General features: G+C 41.1%; 1 protein-coding gene across 1 annotated transcript in view; it reads right to left on the bottom strand.

The window, feature by feature from the left end:
• The window catches only part of RNF121 (ring finger protein 121), an 80,893-nt gene that overhangs the window by 45,488 nt on the left and 20,496 nt on the right, over nucleotides 1-14,909 (bottom strand). The window contains exons 2-3 of the mRNA XM_012645737.1: nucleotides 8,149-8,186; nucleotides 4,444-4,585 (exon numbers count right to left, since the gene is read on the bottom strand). Coding sequence (XP_012501191.1) covers nucleotides 4,444-4,585; nucleotides 8,149-8,186 — 180 coding nt within the window. The remainder of the gene's footprint in view (nucleotides 1-4,443; nucleotides 4,586-8,148; nucleotides 8,187-14,909) is intronic.

Raw genomic sequence — 14,909 nt, 5'->3', positions numbered from 1 at the left:
AATTAGAAGATTAATATTGTTAAGATGGAAACACTTCTCCAAAGCAATCTACAGAATCGATGCCATCTTTATTAAAATCCCAACTGCTTTTGCAAAAATGGAAATGCTGATCTTAAAATTAGTATCAAATTGCAAAGGATCCAGACTAGCCAAAACAGACTTGAAAAAGAAAAATGAAGAACATACTTCCAAATTTCAGGACTTACTAAAATGCTACAGTAATCATAACAATGTATTATTTGCATAAGAACACACATACAGATCAATGGAATAGAATTGAGAGTACAAAAATAAATCTATACACCTTTGGTCAACTGATTGTTGACAAGAGTGCCAAGACCATTCAATGGAGAAAGAAGTCACTTCAACACATGATGCTGGGCCAAGTGGCTTTCCACATGCAAAAGAATAAAGTTAGACCCTTACCTCATATCATTTATAAAAAACTAAAAATGGACCAAAGACCTAAGTGTAAGAGCTAAAACTATAAAACTCCTCAAAGAAATATAGGAGTAAAATCTTGACCTTTGGATTTGGCAATGGATTCTTAGGATATGACACTAAAAGCACAAGCAACAAAAGAAAAAACATATATTTTGGACTTCATCAAAATTATAAATGTTTATGCATCAAAGGACACTATCAAGAAAATAAAAAGACAACCCACAAAATGGGAAGATATATTTGTGAATTATATACTAAATAATAGTCTAATATCCAGATTATATAAACACAATTCAACAACAAAAACACAAAAACAGTTGTGAGTTATCTCACAACTCAACAACAAAAGGACAAAAAAATTCAATTAAAAAAATGGGCAGACCGGGCACAGCAGCTCACGCCTATAATCTTAGCACTTTGGGAGGCTGAGGCAGGAGGACTGCTTGGGGTCAGGAGTTTCAGACTAGCCTGATCAAGAGAACAAGACCCCATCTCTACAAAAACTAGAAAAATTAGCTAGGAGTGGCAGCAAGTGCTTGTAGTCCCAGCTACTCGGGAAGCTGAGGCAGGAGGATCACTTGAGCTCAGGAATTTAAGGCTGCAGTGAGCTATGATGATGCTACTGCACTCTAGCCTAGGTGACAGAGTGAGACCCTGTTTCAAAAAAAAAAAAAAAAAAATGGGCAAAGGACTTGAACAGACATTTCTCTAAGGAAAATATACAAATGATCAATAAGCACATGAGAAGATATTCAACATCATCAGTCATTAAGGAAATACAAATTAAAACTATAGGCTGGGCGCAGTGGCTGATGCCTGTAATCCCAATACTTTGGGAGGCCAAGATGGAAGGATCACTTGAGACCAGGAGTTCGAGACCAGCCTGGGCAACATAGTAAGACCATGTCTTTTACAAAAACTAAAAATAATAGCTGGGTGTGATGGTGTGGGCCTGTAGTCCTAGCTATTTGGGAGTCTGAGGCAGGAGGATCACTTGAGCCTAAGAGTTCAAGGTTGCAGTGAGCTGTGATCGTGCCATTGCACTCCAGCCTGGGCAACAGAGTGAGACCCTGTCTCAAAAAAAAAAAAGAAAGAAAGAAAAAAGAATATTTCTACATACAGGCTCTCACTCTACACTTGTTTATGAGTTTTCTAATTTTTCCAGACTCAATTAAACCATCTTAGTAATCCCCATTTTATAGAGTAGGTGTAAAAATCACACACTGAGAAACAAGTGGCTTTTCTCAGATGAGAGAGTCAAGCACCAACAGGTCCAGACATGAAGCCCCATCCCGGGAAGCTCAGCCTACTGGGTACCTAGTTCAAAAAGCCTTGGTACCATGTGGGCATTCCATATACCATGACCTGAAGATACAAGATGTTCCTACTGGTGGCACATGCCAACTCTTGAGCTAGCTATAGGCCAGTACTGTTTGGAACTTATGCCAGCTCAAGGGCAAAAATTAGCCTCTCTTCCTTCTATGCTCCAGATTATCTGTTGGTTCCCTTGATGGAAAACCATCTCCAGAGGAACATATGACACAGCTGAAAATATGAAATATGAAACAGAAGACCTAGGTTCAAATCCTAGCTCTGCTGATTAGTATCCCCATCATATGTCAACTCTCTGGGCCTCCATTTCTTCATTTAACATCATACTTACCTCATGAACCATGAGATGGATTAAATGTGGCAGTTCCCATCCTGTGGGATACAGACCCCTAGGCATCTTGGACCATATTATAAGAGGTCTGAAAAAGGATATACTAGAGAAAAATAATGATTTAGAAATTAAGACTAAAAGCCCTGGAGTAAAATCACCTAGGTTCAAACAATGGTTTTATCACTTGAGCAAATTACTTAACCTTTCTGTTTCTCAGTTCCTCATCTGTAATTGGAGAAAACAATACCTACTTTATTGGGTTGTAGTGAGGTTTAGTTGAGTCTATACATGCAAGTGCTTAGAATAGTAAGAATTCAATAAATGTTAGCTAGTGTTACTATTACATGTGCTTGTGTATTCTTTCAAAGTACAACTACTATGCTTTTTATGTTTAAAAAAAGTATTGTGGCCAGGTTAGGTGGCCCATGCCTGTAATCCTAGCACTCTGGGAGGTCAAGGCAGGAAGATTGCTTGAGTTCAGGAGTTCGAGACCAGCCTCAGCAGGAGACATAGTCGCTACTAAAACTCGAAAAAATTAGCGGGTGTGTGGTGTATGCCTGTAGTCCCAGCTACTTGGGAGGCTGAGGCAGGCAGATCGCCTGAATCCAGGAGTTTGAGGTTACTGTGAGCTAGGCTGACGCCACGGCACTCTAGCCTGGGTGACAGAGTAAGACTCTGTCTCAAAAAAGAAAAAAAAAAAAAAGTATTGTTATACTTGAAACTTCTAAGATAATAGTTGTAAAAGAATCTAGTACACTGCCTATCACGTCCTAATCCAGAGTAGTTGAATCTACAGTTTCAATCTTTTTAAATTTATTGAGGCCATAACATATGGTCTATCCTGGAAAATGTCCCATATGCACGTAAGAAGAATATGCATTCTGCTATTGTAGCACGGAGAGTTCTATGTATGTTTGTTAAGTCTAATTGGTTTACAGTGTTGTTCAAGTCCTCTACTACTTTAATGATGTGCATTTTTTTTTTTTTGAGACAAAGTCTCACTGTGTTGCCCGGGCTAGAGTGCCGTGGCGTCATCCTAGCTCACAGCAACCTCAAACTCCTGGGCTCAAGCGATCCTTCTGCCTCAGCCTCCCGAGTAGCTGGGACTACAGGCATGCGCCACCATGCCCGGCTAATTTTTTCTATGTATTTTTAGTTGTCCAATTAATTTCTTTCTATTTTTAGTAGAGACGGGGTCTCGCTCTTGCTCAGGCTGGTTTCGAACTCCTGAGCTCAAACAATCCACCTGCCTCAGCCTCCCAGAGAGCTAGGATTACAGGCATGAGCCACCGCGCCCGGCCTGATCTGCATTTTTGTAAGTGTGGTACTGAAGTCTCTACCCCTCTACCCATGATTGTAAAACTGTCTATTTCTCCCTTCAATTCTGTCAATTTTTGCTTCACATATTTTGGGGCTCTTTTGTTAGGTGCACATATGTTTCTAATTGTTATATCTTCTGTAGTATTGAATTTTTATCAATATATAATGTCCTTTGTCTCTTGTAAGCTTTTTTAAGTCTATGTTGTCTAATTAGTATAGCCACTCCACCTCTCTTCTGGTAACCATTAGCATGGAATATCTTTTTCCATCTTTTTTACTTTCAATTTCTTTGTGTCTTTATATCTAAAGTGAGTTTCCTATAGATAGCATATCAATAGATCATGGAATTTTTTTAAATCCAATCTGCTAATCTCTGCCTTTTAATAGGAAAACTTAATGCATTTATATAAAGTAACTACTGATAAGGAAGAATTTATTTCTGCCATTTAACTATTTGTTTTCTGTATGTCTTTTACATTTTTCCCCTCATTTCCTCCATTATTGCTTTTTTTTTTGTTTTTTTTTGGATTTAGATTAGTGGAATCTAAATTCTACCCATAAGATTCATTAGAGGCTTGGTTTTCCAAGTGCTCTTCTCTCCCTCCAAATGACCAGTTCTTGATGATTATCTCCTTCATGAATCTGTCCCAGAATGTTTAAAAAATGGACCTAAAGTATATATTAAGGGCAACTTGAATCTGTGCTCCCACGTGTCAGTCCTCAAATTTGGCCCAAATGAACTTTCTACTTACATTTTAAAAAGAAATAAAAATGGAAATAAAGGACCTACCCTTTATGGCCATGAAAGTAGTCTCATGTTCTATCCTTGTTTTTACCCTCTGAATCACTTGCCCCTTAGAGACACACACACCCCTGTATACACTATTAACCATTCATGCATAAAGTTTATTGCATTGTCTTTCTCTGTCTACATGCAGCCTGGGTTAGGCTGTACCCTAGAATACTTAGGAAGTCTCTTGATGACTGACAAAGAAGTGAGAAGCAAAGTGGCTTACATTGTAGGAGCGGGGATGCCTCTGCTTCCACTGCACCAGGAGCAGCTGGGCCACCACCAAAGTAGCGATGAGGATGAGGACCATTTCAGCGTGCATGGCTTCATGGCCGCGGTGCTTGGCATGCATGCGTGCGTGCTCAACCCTGAAAGCCAAACACATGGGGTGAGCCAAGTCAGGGATGGTGTGGTGATAAAGGAGCAGTGCTCTCCTGGGATATCCCACCAGTCCATAGCTCAGAACACACTTCTGTGCTTTGCAGCTTCAGGGTACCATGCAAATTTAGGGGCTAGAAGGGCACACACTCTACAGGACAGGCCATTTAGGGGTAGAAGAGAAGCTCTATGGACCCCAGTAACCAAGGTCAGATATCGGGATTAGAGGTGGGTGGTCTGCTGCCTGCCCCCCATTGCAAAAAACAGCTGACACTTTTCCAGTAGCAGGAAGGAAGTTCCAGGAGAAGCTTGTATCACTGCCCATATTTCAGGCTGATTTCAACCTGACACTAGAAGGAGAAAGTAACCCAAAGAGGTTATGGCCATAAAGCCTCATACTCGTAGTCAATGATATTTATGACACCAGTAAAGGAGTCACATTGCAAATGTGTGTGGTTTCCAGGGTTAAAGTCTTACTTTAATCATCCTATCCTCTCTGCCAGAACCAGAGATAGCTTGAAAAATCCAGACTGCTTCAACTTTATATGACTCCAAAAGTGACTTCACCATCAGTATCCACAGGGATAAAGCCTTCTCAAAGGCTCAAGGAAGTTCAGTAATTAGAGAGTACAGCTGGAAACTTCTTACTACTCTAAGGCTGGAATTCTCTGGTCTTGAAGATTGGCAGTGAGTGATTCCCTTGGCCACTACTGGCAAAAAGCTTGCTCTTCAGAACACTCACTCCTACCACTCTGATCAGAGTCAGCCAAGGGAGAGAAACGAGGAAGAAGAGACAAAACTGAATACCAATGTAGTTTGCAGTCAAAAGCTTTTTTTTTTTTTTCTTGAGACAGAGTCTCACTGTGTTGCCTGGGCTAGAGTGCCGTGGCATCATCTTAGCTCACAGCAACCTCAAACTCCTGGGCTCAAGCGATCCTCCTGCCTCAGCCTCCCGAGTAGCTGGGACTACAGGCATGCGCCACCATGCCTGGCTAGTTTTTTCTATATATTTTTAGTTGTCCAATTAATTTCTTTCTAATTTTAGTAGAGATGGGGTCTCGCTCTTGCTCAGGCTGGTTTCGAACTCCTGAGCTCAAACAATCCGCCCGCCTCGGCCTCCCAGAGAGCTAGGATTACAGGCGTGAGCCACCGCGCCTGGCCAGTCAGAAGCTTTTATACAAATTCCCATTATGCCAGGATATTTGGGTGGGAGGGAAAGGACAACATAAATGGTGTCTTCATGGAATTCACAAGGGCAAAGAAAGACTAAAATTAAAAAGAACCCAGTGGGATGAGTTATGAATAAATGATAAAGCAAATATAGCAAAAATTTAATTGTACAATCTAGGTGGTGGGTATAAGAGTGTTCGTCGCTGTACAATTCTTTCAGCTTTTCTATATGTTTAAAGTTTTTCATAATAAAATATAAGGGGGAAACTTGGTGGGCAGAGTGGGAAGCCAAATGTCAGTCAGCCAGCCTTAGCACCTAAGGGTTCATCTTGCATAAAACGGTATCCAAGCTGAAAGAATCTGACAGAAAGAGAATAGTAATGAGAGTCAGAAACTTATGTTCAGCTCTACCTATATGGCCTTGGCCAAGAAACCTCACATCTCTACATCACAATTTCTTCATCTGTCAAAAGGAGTCTGTATCTTTTCTGCCTGCCTCATAGGGTTGCTGTATGGATAGGCTAAGCAAAGAGGGTAGAGAACACTTAAAAACACCTAAGGGCTATGGAGAGTTAAAAAGATAGCAAGAGATGTTTCTTGTTCTCAGACAATATATAACTGAATGGATGTGCCCAACATGACATCAAAGAAAGGATCTATTCTGAGGCAGTCTGGAGCATTTAAAAAAATAAAAAGGAAAGTGCCAGGTGAGGTGGCTCATGCCTATAATCCTAGCATTCTGGGAGGCTGAGGAGGGAGCACTGCTTGAGCTCAGGAGTCAAGACCACCCTGAGCAAGAGCAAAACCACATGTCTACAAAAAATAGAAAAATTAGCCGGGCATCGTGGCATGCACATGTAGTCCCACCTTCTCGGGAGGCTGAGGCAGGAAGATCGCTTGAGCCCAGGAGTTTGAGGTTGTAGTGAGCTACAATGATGCCACCACACTCTCCCCAGGGTGACAGAGCAAGACTCTGTCTCGAAAGAAAGAAAGGATCTAGAAGAGACCAGAGAATTCATCCAGTTCAAGTTCCCACCCGGTATAAAATAACACATGCCTCTTAAGGTAATCTCTTCTAGAACCAGCAGTGTCTGGCACACTGTAGGTACTCTATTTGCTTACAGACAGAACACTCACTACACCTCTCAATGTATCTTGACTATTAAAGATATTTCTGACAATGAGATAAAAATCTACTTTCCCATAGCTTCAACCCATCAGACTTAATCCTACACTCTGGAACAGCAAAGGACCTATCATCCACTCCTCTTTCCCAGTACCATTCCTTTAAAGATTTATTATGATCTTATTAAAACAAAACTATCCTGTTCATACCACCATTTTCCTGTGCCCTTTTAGGCTAACAGTTCTAGATCTTTTTACCACTGTTCATATAACATGATGTGAAGACTATTAATTCTGGTTCCCTTCTTCTAGACATCATCCAGTTAAAGATCCTCTTCATATGCAGTGCTTAGAACAAAATATCTGTAACCTCAGTAAAGGAGGGCAGAGTGGCACTGTCACCCCCCACCCCAGGGTAGACAGCATATTTCTATGAACATCATCTAAATTACTCAGAATATTTTGGTAGCTGAAGTACACAACTGGTGCATATTGAGCTTAAGTCATCTAAAGTCACTCTGTGTTTGTTATATGAATTGGTATCTTTGCCATTGTTTTTACAATCGATAGTTTTAATCTAAACGAAGGAGGTTTTTCTATTAAATTCTATTTGGTTGACATCAGCTTATTGGTCAACCACCTTGCGAAGTTTGTGGAGCAGGCATTCTGAAACCCCTTTACTGACGAGAAATCATTAACAAAAATCATAAGATATTTGTTGACTCATTCTGGTTACAAAGCAAATTAGTAGCAGAGTTGAGATTAGAAGACACATCTCCCATTTTCTCAACCAGAGCTCTCCATCCTGTATCATGGATAATGATGATGATGTTAATGATGATAATCATCTTCAAAACAGGTAACACTTACTGGAAGCTTATAACATGCCAGGCACTGTTCTAAAATTGCACATATATTAATCCTCACAACTCTGTATAAGTACTGTTATGATCCTCATATGGGGCAGACTCGGGTAGTGCAAAGTTAAATAACTTGCCCAATATCACACAGCTAGTAAATGGCAGAACTGGTATTCAAACTCAGATGGATGGTTTGGTGTGATTACCTACTTACTCCCCAGGACTGAGGAGCAACCCAGCAGTGACCCAAGTACTTGGAAAGATCCCAACGGACTGGTCCTGCCAGTGATAAGCCACTGCCTCCCACAGACAGAGAAGCAAAAAGGGCAAATATACAACTCTATTAGCTGGGTTAACCTGCAGTTCCCAGCCTGCAGGGCCCACACTGCCATACTTACCTCCATTGCTCCTCTGGGGAGAGGTCTGACATATCAACCTGTAGAAAGATACCACCAAAAAAATCCGTTACTGTCTTAGAACTTTCCCTGCCCAGTATAAGGTGTTCATGAGTTCATCAATATCTTCAAGGAATTAGGGAAGCTTCAAGTCTTACAAACTCAATGAAGCCGCCCCAATACTCTATTTCACACTGATCTCTCTCTCCTCTATCCACTTCGTTTGCCTCGCGTCTATGACTGAATGTGTGTTGCATGCCTGTGCTAAGCAATGAGGACAGAAGTGTGAAAGAGTCCTAACTTCCAAGATGCCCAGAGCCTAGTGAGGAAGATACACATATAAACAGGAAATTTCTTTTTTATGTGATAAAGACTAGCTATAGAAGAATAAAGAAGTAGCGTTTAACCCAATCTGAGGTGTTACAGATTAGAGAAGGTTTCCTGGAGGAGATGTGAAATATTATCCAGATGAAAAAATGAGAGAAATATGTTCTAAACAAAGGGACTAACATGCACAGGAAGGAATAAATTTGCATAGTATACAAACAATTGATTATGCCTAGAGTAAAACCTATGAATTAGGATTAGCAGAAGATGAAGTTAGATAAAATAGTTATATAATGCCATGTGACTCTAAACAGCTCTATAGCAGCAAGCAGAACACTGGACATGGGCAAACTGAGCTTTAGTTCTTACCCTGCTATTAATTAGTGGTACGGTCTTCCAACATCAAAGTTCTAGTTATATTTGGTAGTTTTGTTTGTTTTTGAGACAGGATCTCGCTTTGTCATCCAAGCTGGAGTGCAGTGACATGATCACAGCTCATTGTAACTTTGAATTGCTGGGCTCAAGGGATCCTCCCGCCTCAGCCTCCCAAATAGCTAGGACTATAGGTGCATGCCACCACGGCTGGCTAATTTTTAAATTTTTTATAGAGATACGGTCTTGCTGTGTTGCCCATGCTGGTCTAAAAACTCCTGGCCTTAAGCAATCCTCCTGCCTCGGCCTCCCAAAGTGCTGGGATTACAGGGGAGAGCCACCAGGCCTGACCTCTGTTTTGTAGTTTTGTCTTTTTAGAGCAGGGTTTCTCAACCTTGGCACTACTGATATTTTGGGGCAGTTAATGCTCTGTTGAGGAGAAATGTCCTATACATTGCCAGTAGCATACCCTCAAGATGCAACAACCAAGAATGTCTACAGTTATTGTCAAATGTCCCCTTGGAGACATAAATTGCCCCCAATTAAAAACCGCTGCTCTAGAATAATACTAAATTCTTTGAATTCAGGGTTCCAGTCTTCTACTTCCTTGTAGGTATACAGAAGCATACCCAAGTTCAGTACGTAAGTCACTCAATGCATTCTTTTACTGAATTGAGCTGAAAATATTGTTTAATCTGGAAAAGAGAGACAAGGCCTTAGAAACACTTAAATGAATCAATTAAAAAATATTTCTTTAGTACTTAAGATGTTCAAGGCCCAGTTTCCCACTGTTCCAATAACTTCAGAGAAGTACTGTAAGTAGCATTAGAAAAGAAACAGGCAGAACTCCATTCTTCTACTGAGTCAAATTGGCATGTATTTACCAGGCATCCTTTATGTACGTGTACTGGAAATGTCCATCATAAGGAGAGCCTTCTGGCTTCTACATCTCCCAGCTAACTTAAAAAAAATTTTCCCAAGGCTTTGCCCAATCAATCTGGGTAATAAAGTCACTACCTTCCTTCCTTTTCCTACTCCACACATTGCCTCTCAGAATTTATTCAGGTGCCCTGACTCAAGCCTTCATCTCCCCAGAAGGATAGCAGTCAGATACTCTCAGAGGGGACAAGAGGATGGGAAAAAAATGGAAAGGCCCATCTGGAAGGTACCTGAGCAGACAATTAAGGATCACATTTCCAAAGCAACAATCAATGCACAGGTTTCATGCTATGTATCAAAACTCTTTTCTTCTTCCTATCCAACTTGGACCTGCATCTTGCCAAGCCCATCTATTCATTGTCCCAAACCACATGGGACTCATTCCTTTGCATACTCTTCCTTCTGTTTCCAGAAGCCCTTCCCCTCTTTTTTTTTCTATACAAATCCAAGGCATTCTTTGAGAACTCAGCTCCAATTTCACCTTCCCTGGAGAAGCCTTCCTTGATCCCCTAGACTAGTGAATTTGGCCCTCTGCTTTCCTCTAGCATGAATTTTTCTTTTTACTCAAAGTATAAAGGACTAGCAGTATGAGCATCATCTGGGTGCTTGATAAAAATGCAGAATCTTAGGCACCACTCCAGACCTACTGAATCAGAATCTGCTTTTTAATAAGATCTCCAGGTGATTGGTATGTACATTAAATTTTAGAAGCACTGTTCCATACCACACATTCATAGTCTTATGTTATCTTAGACATGCTTTCCAAGTGATCTAACAGCTTCTTAAGTTTAGAGTCAGGCCCAGGGTAGGGCAAGCCAGGGACCTGGGGCTCAAAATTTGAGGAGGCACTCACGCTCAGGTACCTACCCTGCACTTGCATGACCCTGGGAGTGAGTGCCTCTTTAAAGTTTGCACCCTGCTGCCTTGTTTGCCTCACCCTAGTCCTGGCCCTGCTTATGTCTATCTTGCCCTCATCCCATAAACCGGAAGACCCCTCAGAGCCAAGACACACTTTACATTGCTTCTGTGTCTTCCAAGGAGAATAGCACAGTGCTGAGCATATATTAAGCACTCAATGAGTACCTGTGGAATTAAAGAGAATTCTCTCCAATACAGTAAGCAAGCATGCTGACAAACCAGCACCTCACCTGGAGATGCTTAAATTGGAGAGTAAACAAACACTTGAAAAAGAACTAATAAGCATCTGGGAAAGGAAAATTCATTTGACACCTGGGAAATCAAGTTAAAAAGTACAAAACAAAACAAAACAACTCCATGTTCACAGAAGTGCAGGGGTTGAGGGGAAACTTCCCCTTTCCCCTGAAAATTTGCTGAAAGATCAACCCACAGTTAAGGCAGATTAATAAGAGAAAGGTTTATATGCCATGCACATGGGGAGAATCACATAGTGACTACTCAATATCCCAATGAAGTTCAGGTATTTTTATACCTATCCTTTTGGAGGGGAGGGGGAGAAGAGGAGGACAGGTAATTCTGTTTAGGGGAAACAAATGATGCTAGGGAGGATAAATGGATGGGGAGAACAGACAGATTTGTAAATGAGTCTCTTTGCAAATTAAATTAACCTGAGCAAATTAAATTAACCTGAGAGACAGGTATATTTAAATGATTTGGGCCAAGTCTGGTTGCATTCTTCATCCTCTTTCCTGAAATATATTGAGATAACAGAGAGAAGAAGGGAAGTCAATTGCCTCTTTGATCTTCTGATCTGTCAATCCAGTTTATGCAGATAGAGGGAAAGCCCCCTCCAATGCTTGTTGATCTTAAATGATCTTTTTTTTTTTTTTTTTTGAGACAGAGTCTCACTCTTTTGCCCGGGCTAGAGTGAGTGCCGTGGCGTCATCCTAGCTCACAGCAACCTCAAACTCCTGGGCTCAAGTGATCCTCCTGCCTCAGCCTCCCGGTAGCTGGGACTACAGGCATGTGCCACCATGCCCGGCTAATTTTTTCTATATATTTTTAGTTGTCCAATTAATTTCTTTCTAATTTTAGTAGAGACGGGGTCTCGCTCTTGCTCAGGCTGGTTTCGAACTCCTGAGCTCAAACAATCCACCCGCCTCAGCCTCCCAGAGAGCTAGGATTACAGGCGTGAGCCACCGCGCCCGGCTTAAATGATCTTTAATTCAAAATATTCTTTATACCAAGGAGTCATATTTTGGGTTAAGTTTTCCGAGCTCCTTCAGAAGCAAGACAAGTCCATTGAAGAGAAAATTAGGAAAATCTAAAGAACTGAGCCAGGCATCAGGTACCTCTCTTTGATATAGTGGACCAAGCATGCCACTGTTTATGCCTTAGTTTCGCCATCTGGATAACACAAGAACAAGACTTCTGACTTCATCATAGGGCTGTGACGAAAGGACATTCAAGGTGACCAAGTGATTTCACTACCTTTCCTCCTGGGAGAGTGGACATACTTTATAAACTACCAGAAGAGGCTGGGGAACTTAATGTCGGTGAAGCTCAGGACAGTAATGCTTTCAGAGCTTCAGGGAAAGCAGCTTAGAAGGACAAGCACTGAGGCCGACACTAGACTTGGGGCTTAGAGGATCATCAGCACTTTATGCAGTAGCACAAATGTTAAGAGTAAGACATGATCTGGCTTTAATATTTTGCCTCCTGAACAAAAAGGTTATCTAAATTACATCCAAACCAATCTTCTGGCTCAAGTGGAAAAACAAGGAAAGTTGTAAATTATGGCTATAATTAACCTGTACCATCTGGAAAGACATCTTTATTTGCTCCCTCATTAAGGAGTTTATTCATTTGGGACCAAGCACTAACCCGGTCTGAAGGCACCTTGTCCAAACCTTAGGTAGCTAATTAGCTAGGCTCTCAGGGTAAGCGTACTGATTGATGGGCCCATATCCAACTCCTAAGACCGATACACAGAATGTTTTAATGCTAGCCAATCACTCCCTTCCTAGGATCTCACAAAGCCCCTTAGTCATGCCAATCCACATAAGCCCAGATTTGAAAGAAGTTAAGCCAAAAATGCCAGGCAGAAGGCAAGAGAAAATTTTAGCAAAGATGGAAAATAATCAGAAGTTGGCTGCTATACCTTTTCAGGTACAAAAAAAAAGACTCAGGGACCGACTACTGTATCCTCACAAAAAGGCCTCCTGTCCCTCACAAATAACATATACTCTGTGATCTCTGCATCTTTACACAGGGTGGTTATTTTGTCCCTTAAGCCCCGGTCTTCCATCAGATCACATTCTGCCTTCCTGCAAAACTCTGGCCAAATCCTCCAGCTTTCTGGAAGGCTCTTTACAGAGATCCCATTCACTGAAGACACAAACACCCTCTACTGCTTTGCTAAGTTTGGTCCATAGGCCAACAATAGTATCCTGAGAGCTTTTTTTTTTTTTTTTGAGACAAGAGTCTCACTCTCTTGCCCAGGCTAGAGTGCCGTGGCGTCAGCCTAGCTCACAGCAACCTCAAACTCCTCGGCTCAAGTGATCCTTCTGCCTCAGCCTCCCAAGTAGCTGGGACTACAGACATGCGCCACCATGCCCGGCTAATTTTTTCTATATAGATTTTTAGTTGTTTAAGTAATTTCTTTCTATTTTTAGTAGAGACGGGGTCTCCCTCTTGCTCAGGCTGGTCTCGAACTCCTGAGCTCAAACGATCCACCCGCTTCGGCCTCCCAGAGTGCTAGGATTACAGGCGTGAGCCACCGCGCCCAGCCGAGAGCTTCTTAAGAAATAGAAAATCTCAGACTCCATCCCAGACCTCTTGAATCAGAATTTGCATTTTAATAGGATACTGAAGTGATTACTGAATTACTGAAGTAATTCATATGTAAAGTCTGAGAAGCATTGCTACTATATCCCAAGCATTCACACTTACAAATTGCATCTACAGCCAAATGCATCTGTACATCTGATTCTTGATTCTTTTTTTAAATAACAACTTTACTGAGATCTAACTCACAAACCATAAAATTCACCCATTTATTGCATACTATTCTGTACAAAATTTCAGTTAAACAGGAAGAATTTGTTTATTCTTTCCTTTTTCTTTGTTTGAGACAGGGTCTCGCTCTGTTACCTAGGCTGGAGTACAGTGGCGTGATCACAGGTCACTCTAACCTCCAACTCCCAGCCTCAAGTGATCCTCCTGGCTCAGTCTCCTGAGTAGCTAGGGCTACAGGCACATCCCACCCCACCTTGCTAATTTTTAAAATATTTTTGTAGAGAAGGGGTCTCACTATGTTGCCCAGACTGGCCTCAAACACCTGGCCTCAAGTGATCCTCCCACCTCAACCTCCCGAAGTGCTGGTATTACAGATGCGAGCCACCACACCTGGCCTGTTTTTTTTTCTTTTGAATTCTATTGTACAGTACGGTGAATCCAGTGAATACCAGAGTATGGTACATTTCAAAATTGCTATGAGAGTAAATTTCAAATGTTCTCACCGCAAAAAAATGTTAAGGATTTGAGGTGATGGATATGTTACTAGGTTGATTTAATTATTCATAAGTCATACTATTACTTTGTACCCCATAAATTTATACAATTGTAAGTGGTCAATTCACAATTAAAAAAATAAAGTATATTATTCAGTGGCCTTTTAGTATATTAATACTTACAGGATTGTGCCACCATCACTACTAAGTTTAGAATATTTTCATCACCCCAAAAAGAAACCACATGCCCATCAGCAGTCACTCCTCATTCTCCCCCTAGCCCAAGGCAACCACTACTTTACTTTCTGTCTCTAAAGATTTGCCTATTCTGGGTAGTTCATATAAATGGGATCATACAATATATGGATGGCTTCTTAAACTTGGTATAATTTTTTCAAGGTTCATCCATTTTGTAGCATATATTGTAGTTCATTTCTTTTTATTGCCCAACAATATTCCATTGTATGAATATGTCACATTTTATTTATCCATTCAACATTTGATGGACATTGGAATTGTTTCTACTTTTTGGCTGTCACAGATAATGCTATGAAAACCCGTCTGTAAATTTTGTTTTCATTTCTCTTCAGTATATACTTAGGAGCAGAATTGCTGGGTCATACAGTAACTCTACGCTTAACCTTTTGAGAAACTGCCTAACTGTTTTCTATAGCAGCTGCACCATTTTACAGTCCC

Source organism: Propithecus coquereli, unplaced genomic scaffold (assembly GCF_000956105.1).
Source record: "Propithecus coquereli isolate 6110/MARCELLA unplaced genomic scaffold, Pcoq_1.0 Scaffold235, whole genome shotgun sequence".
Lineage (NCBI taxonomy): Eukaryota > Metazoa > Chordata > Mammalia > Primates > Indriidae > Propithecus > Propithecus coquereli.
The sequence above is the reverse complement of the archived record's forward strand: the minus strand, read 5'-3'. Positions and strand labels throughout refer to the sequence as shown.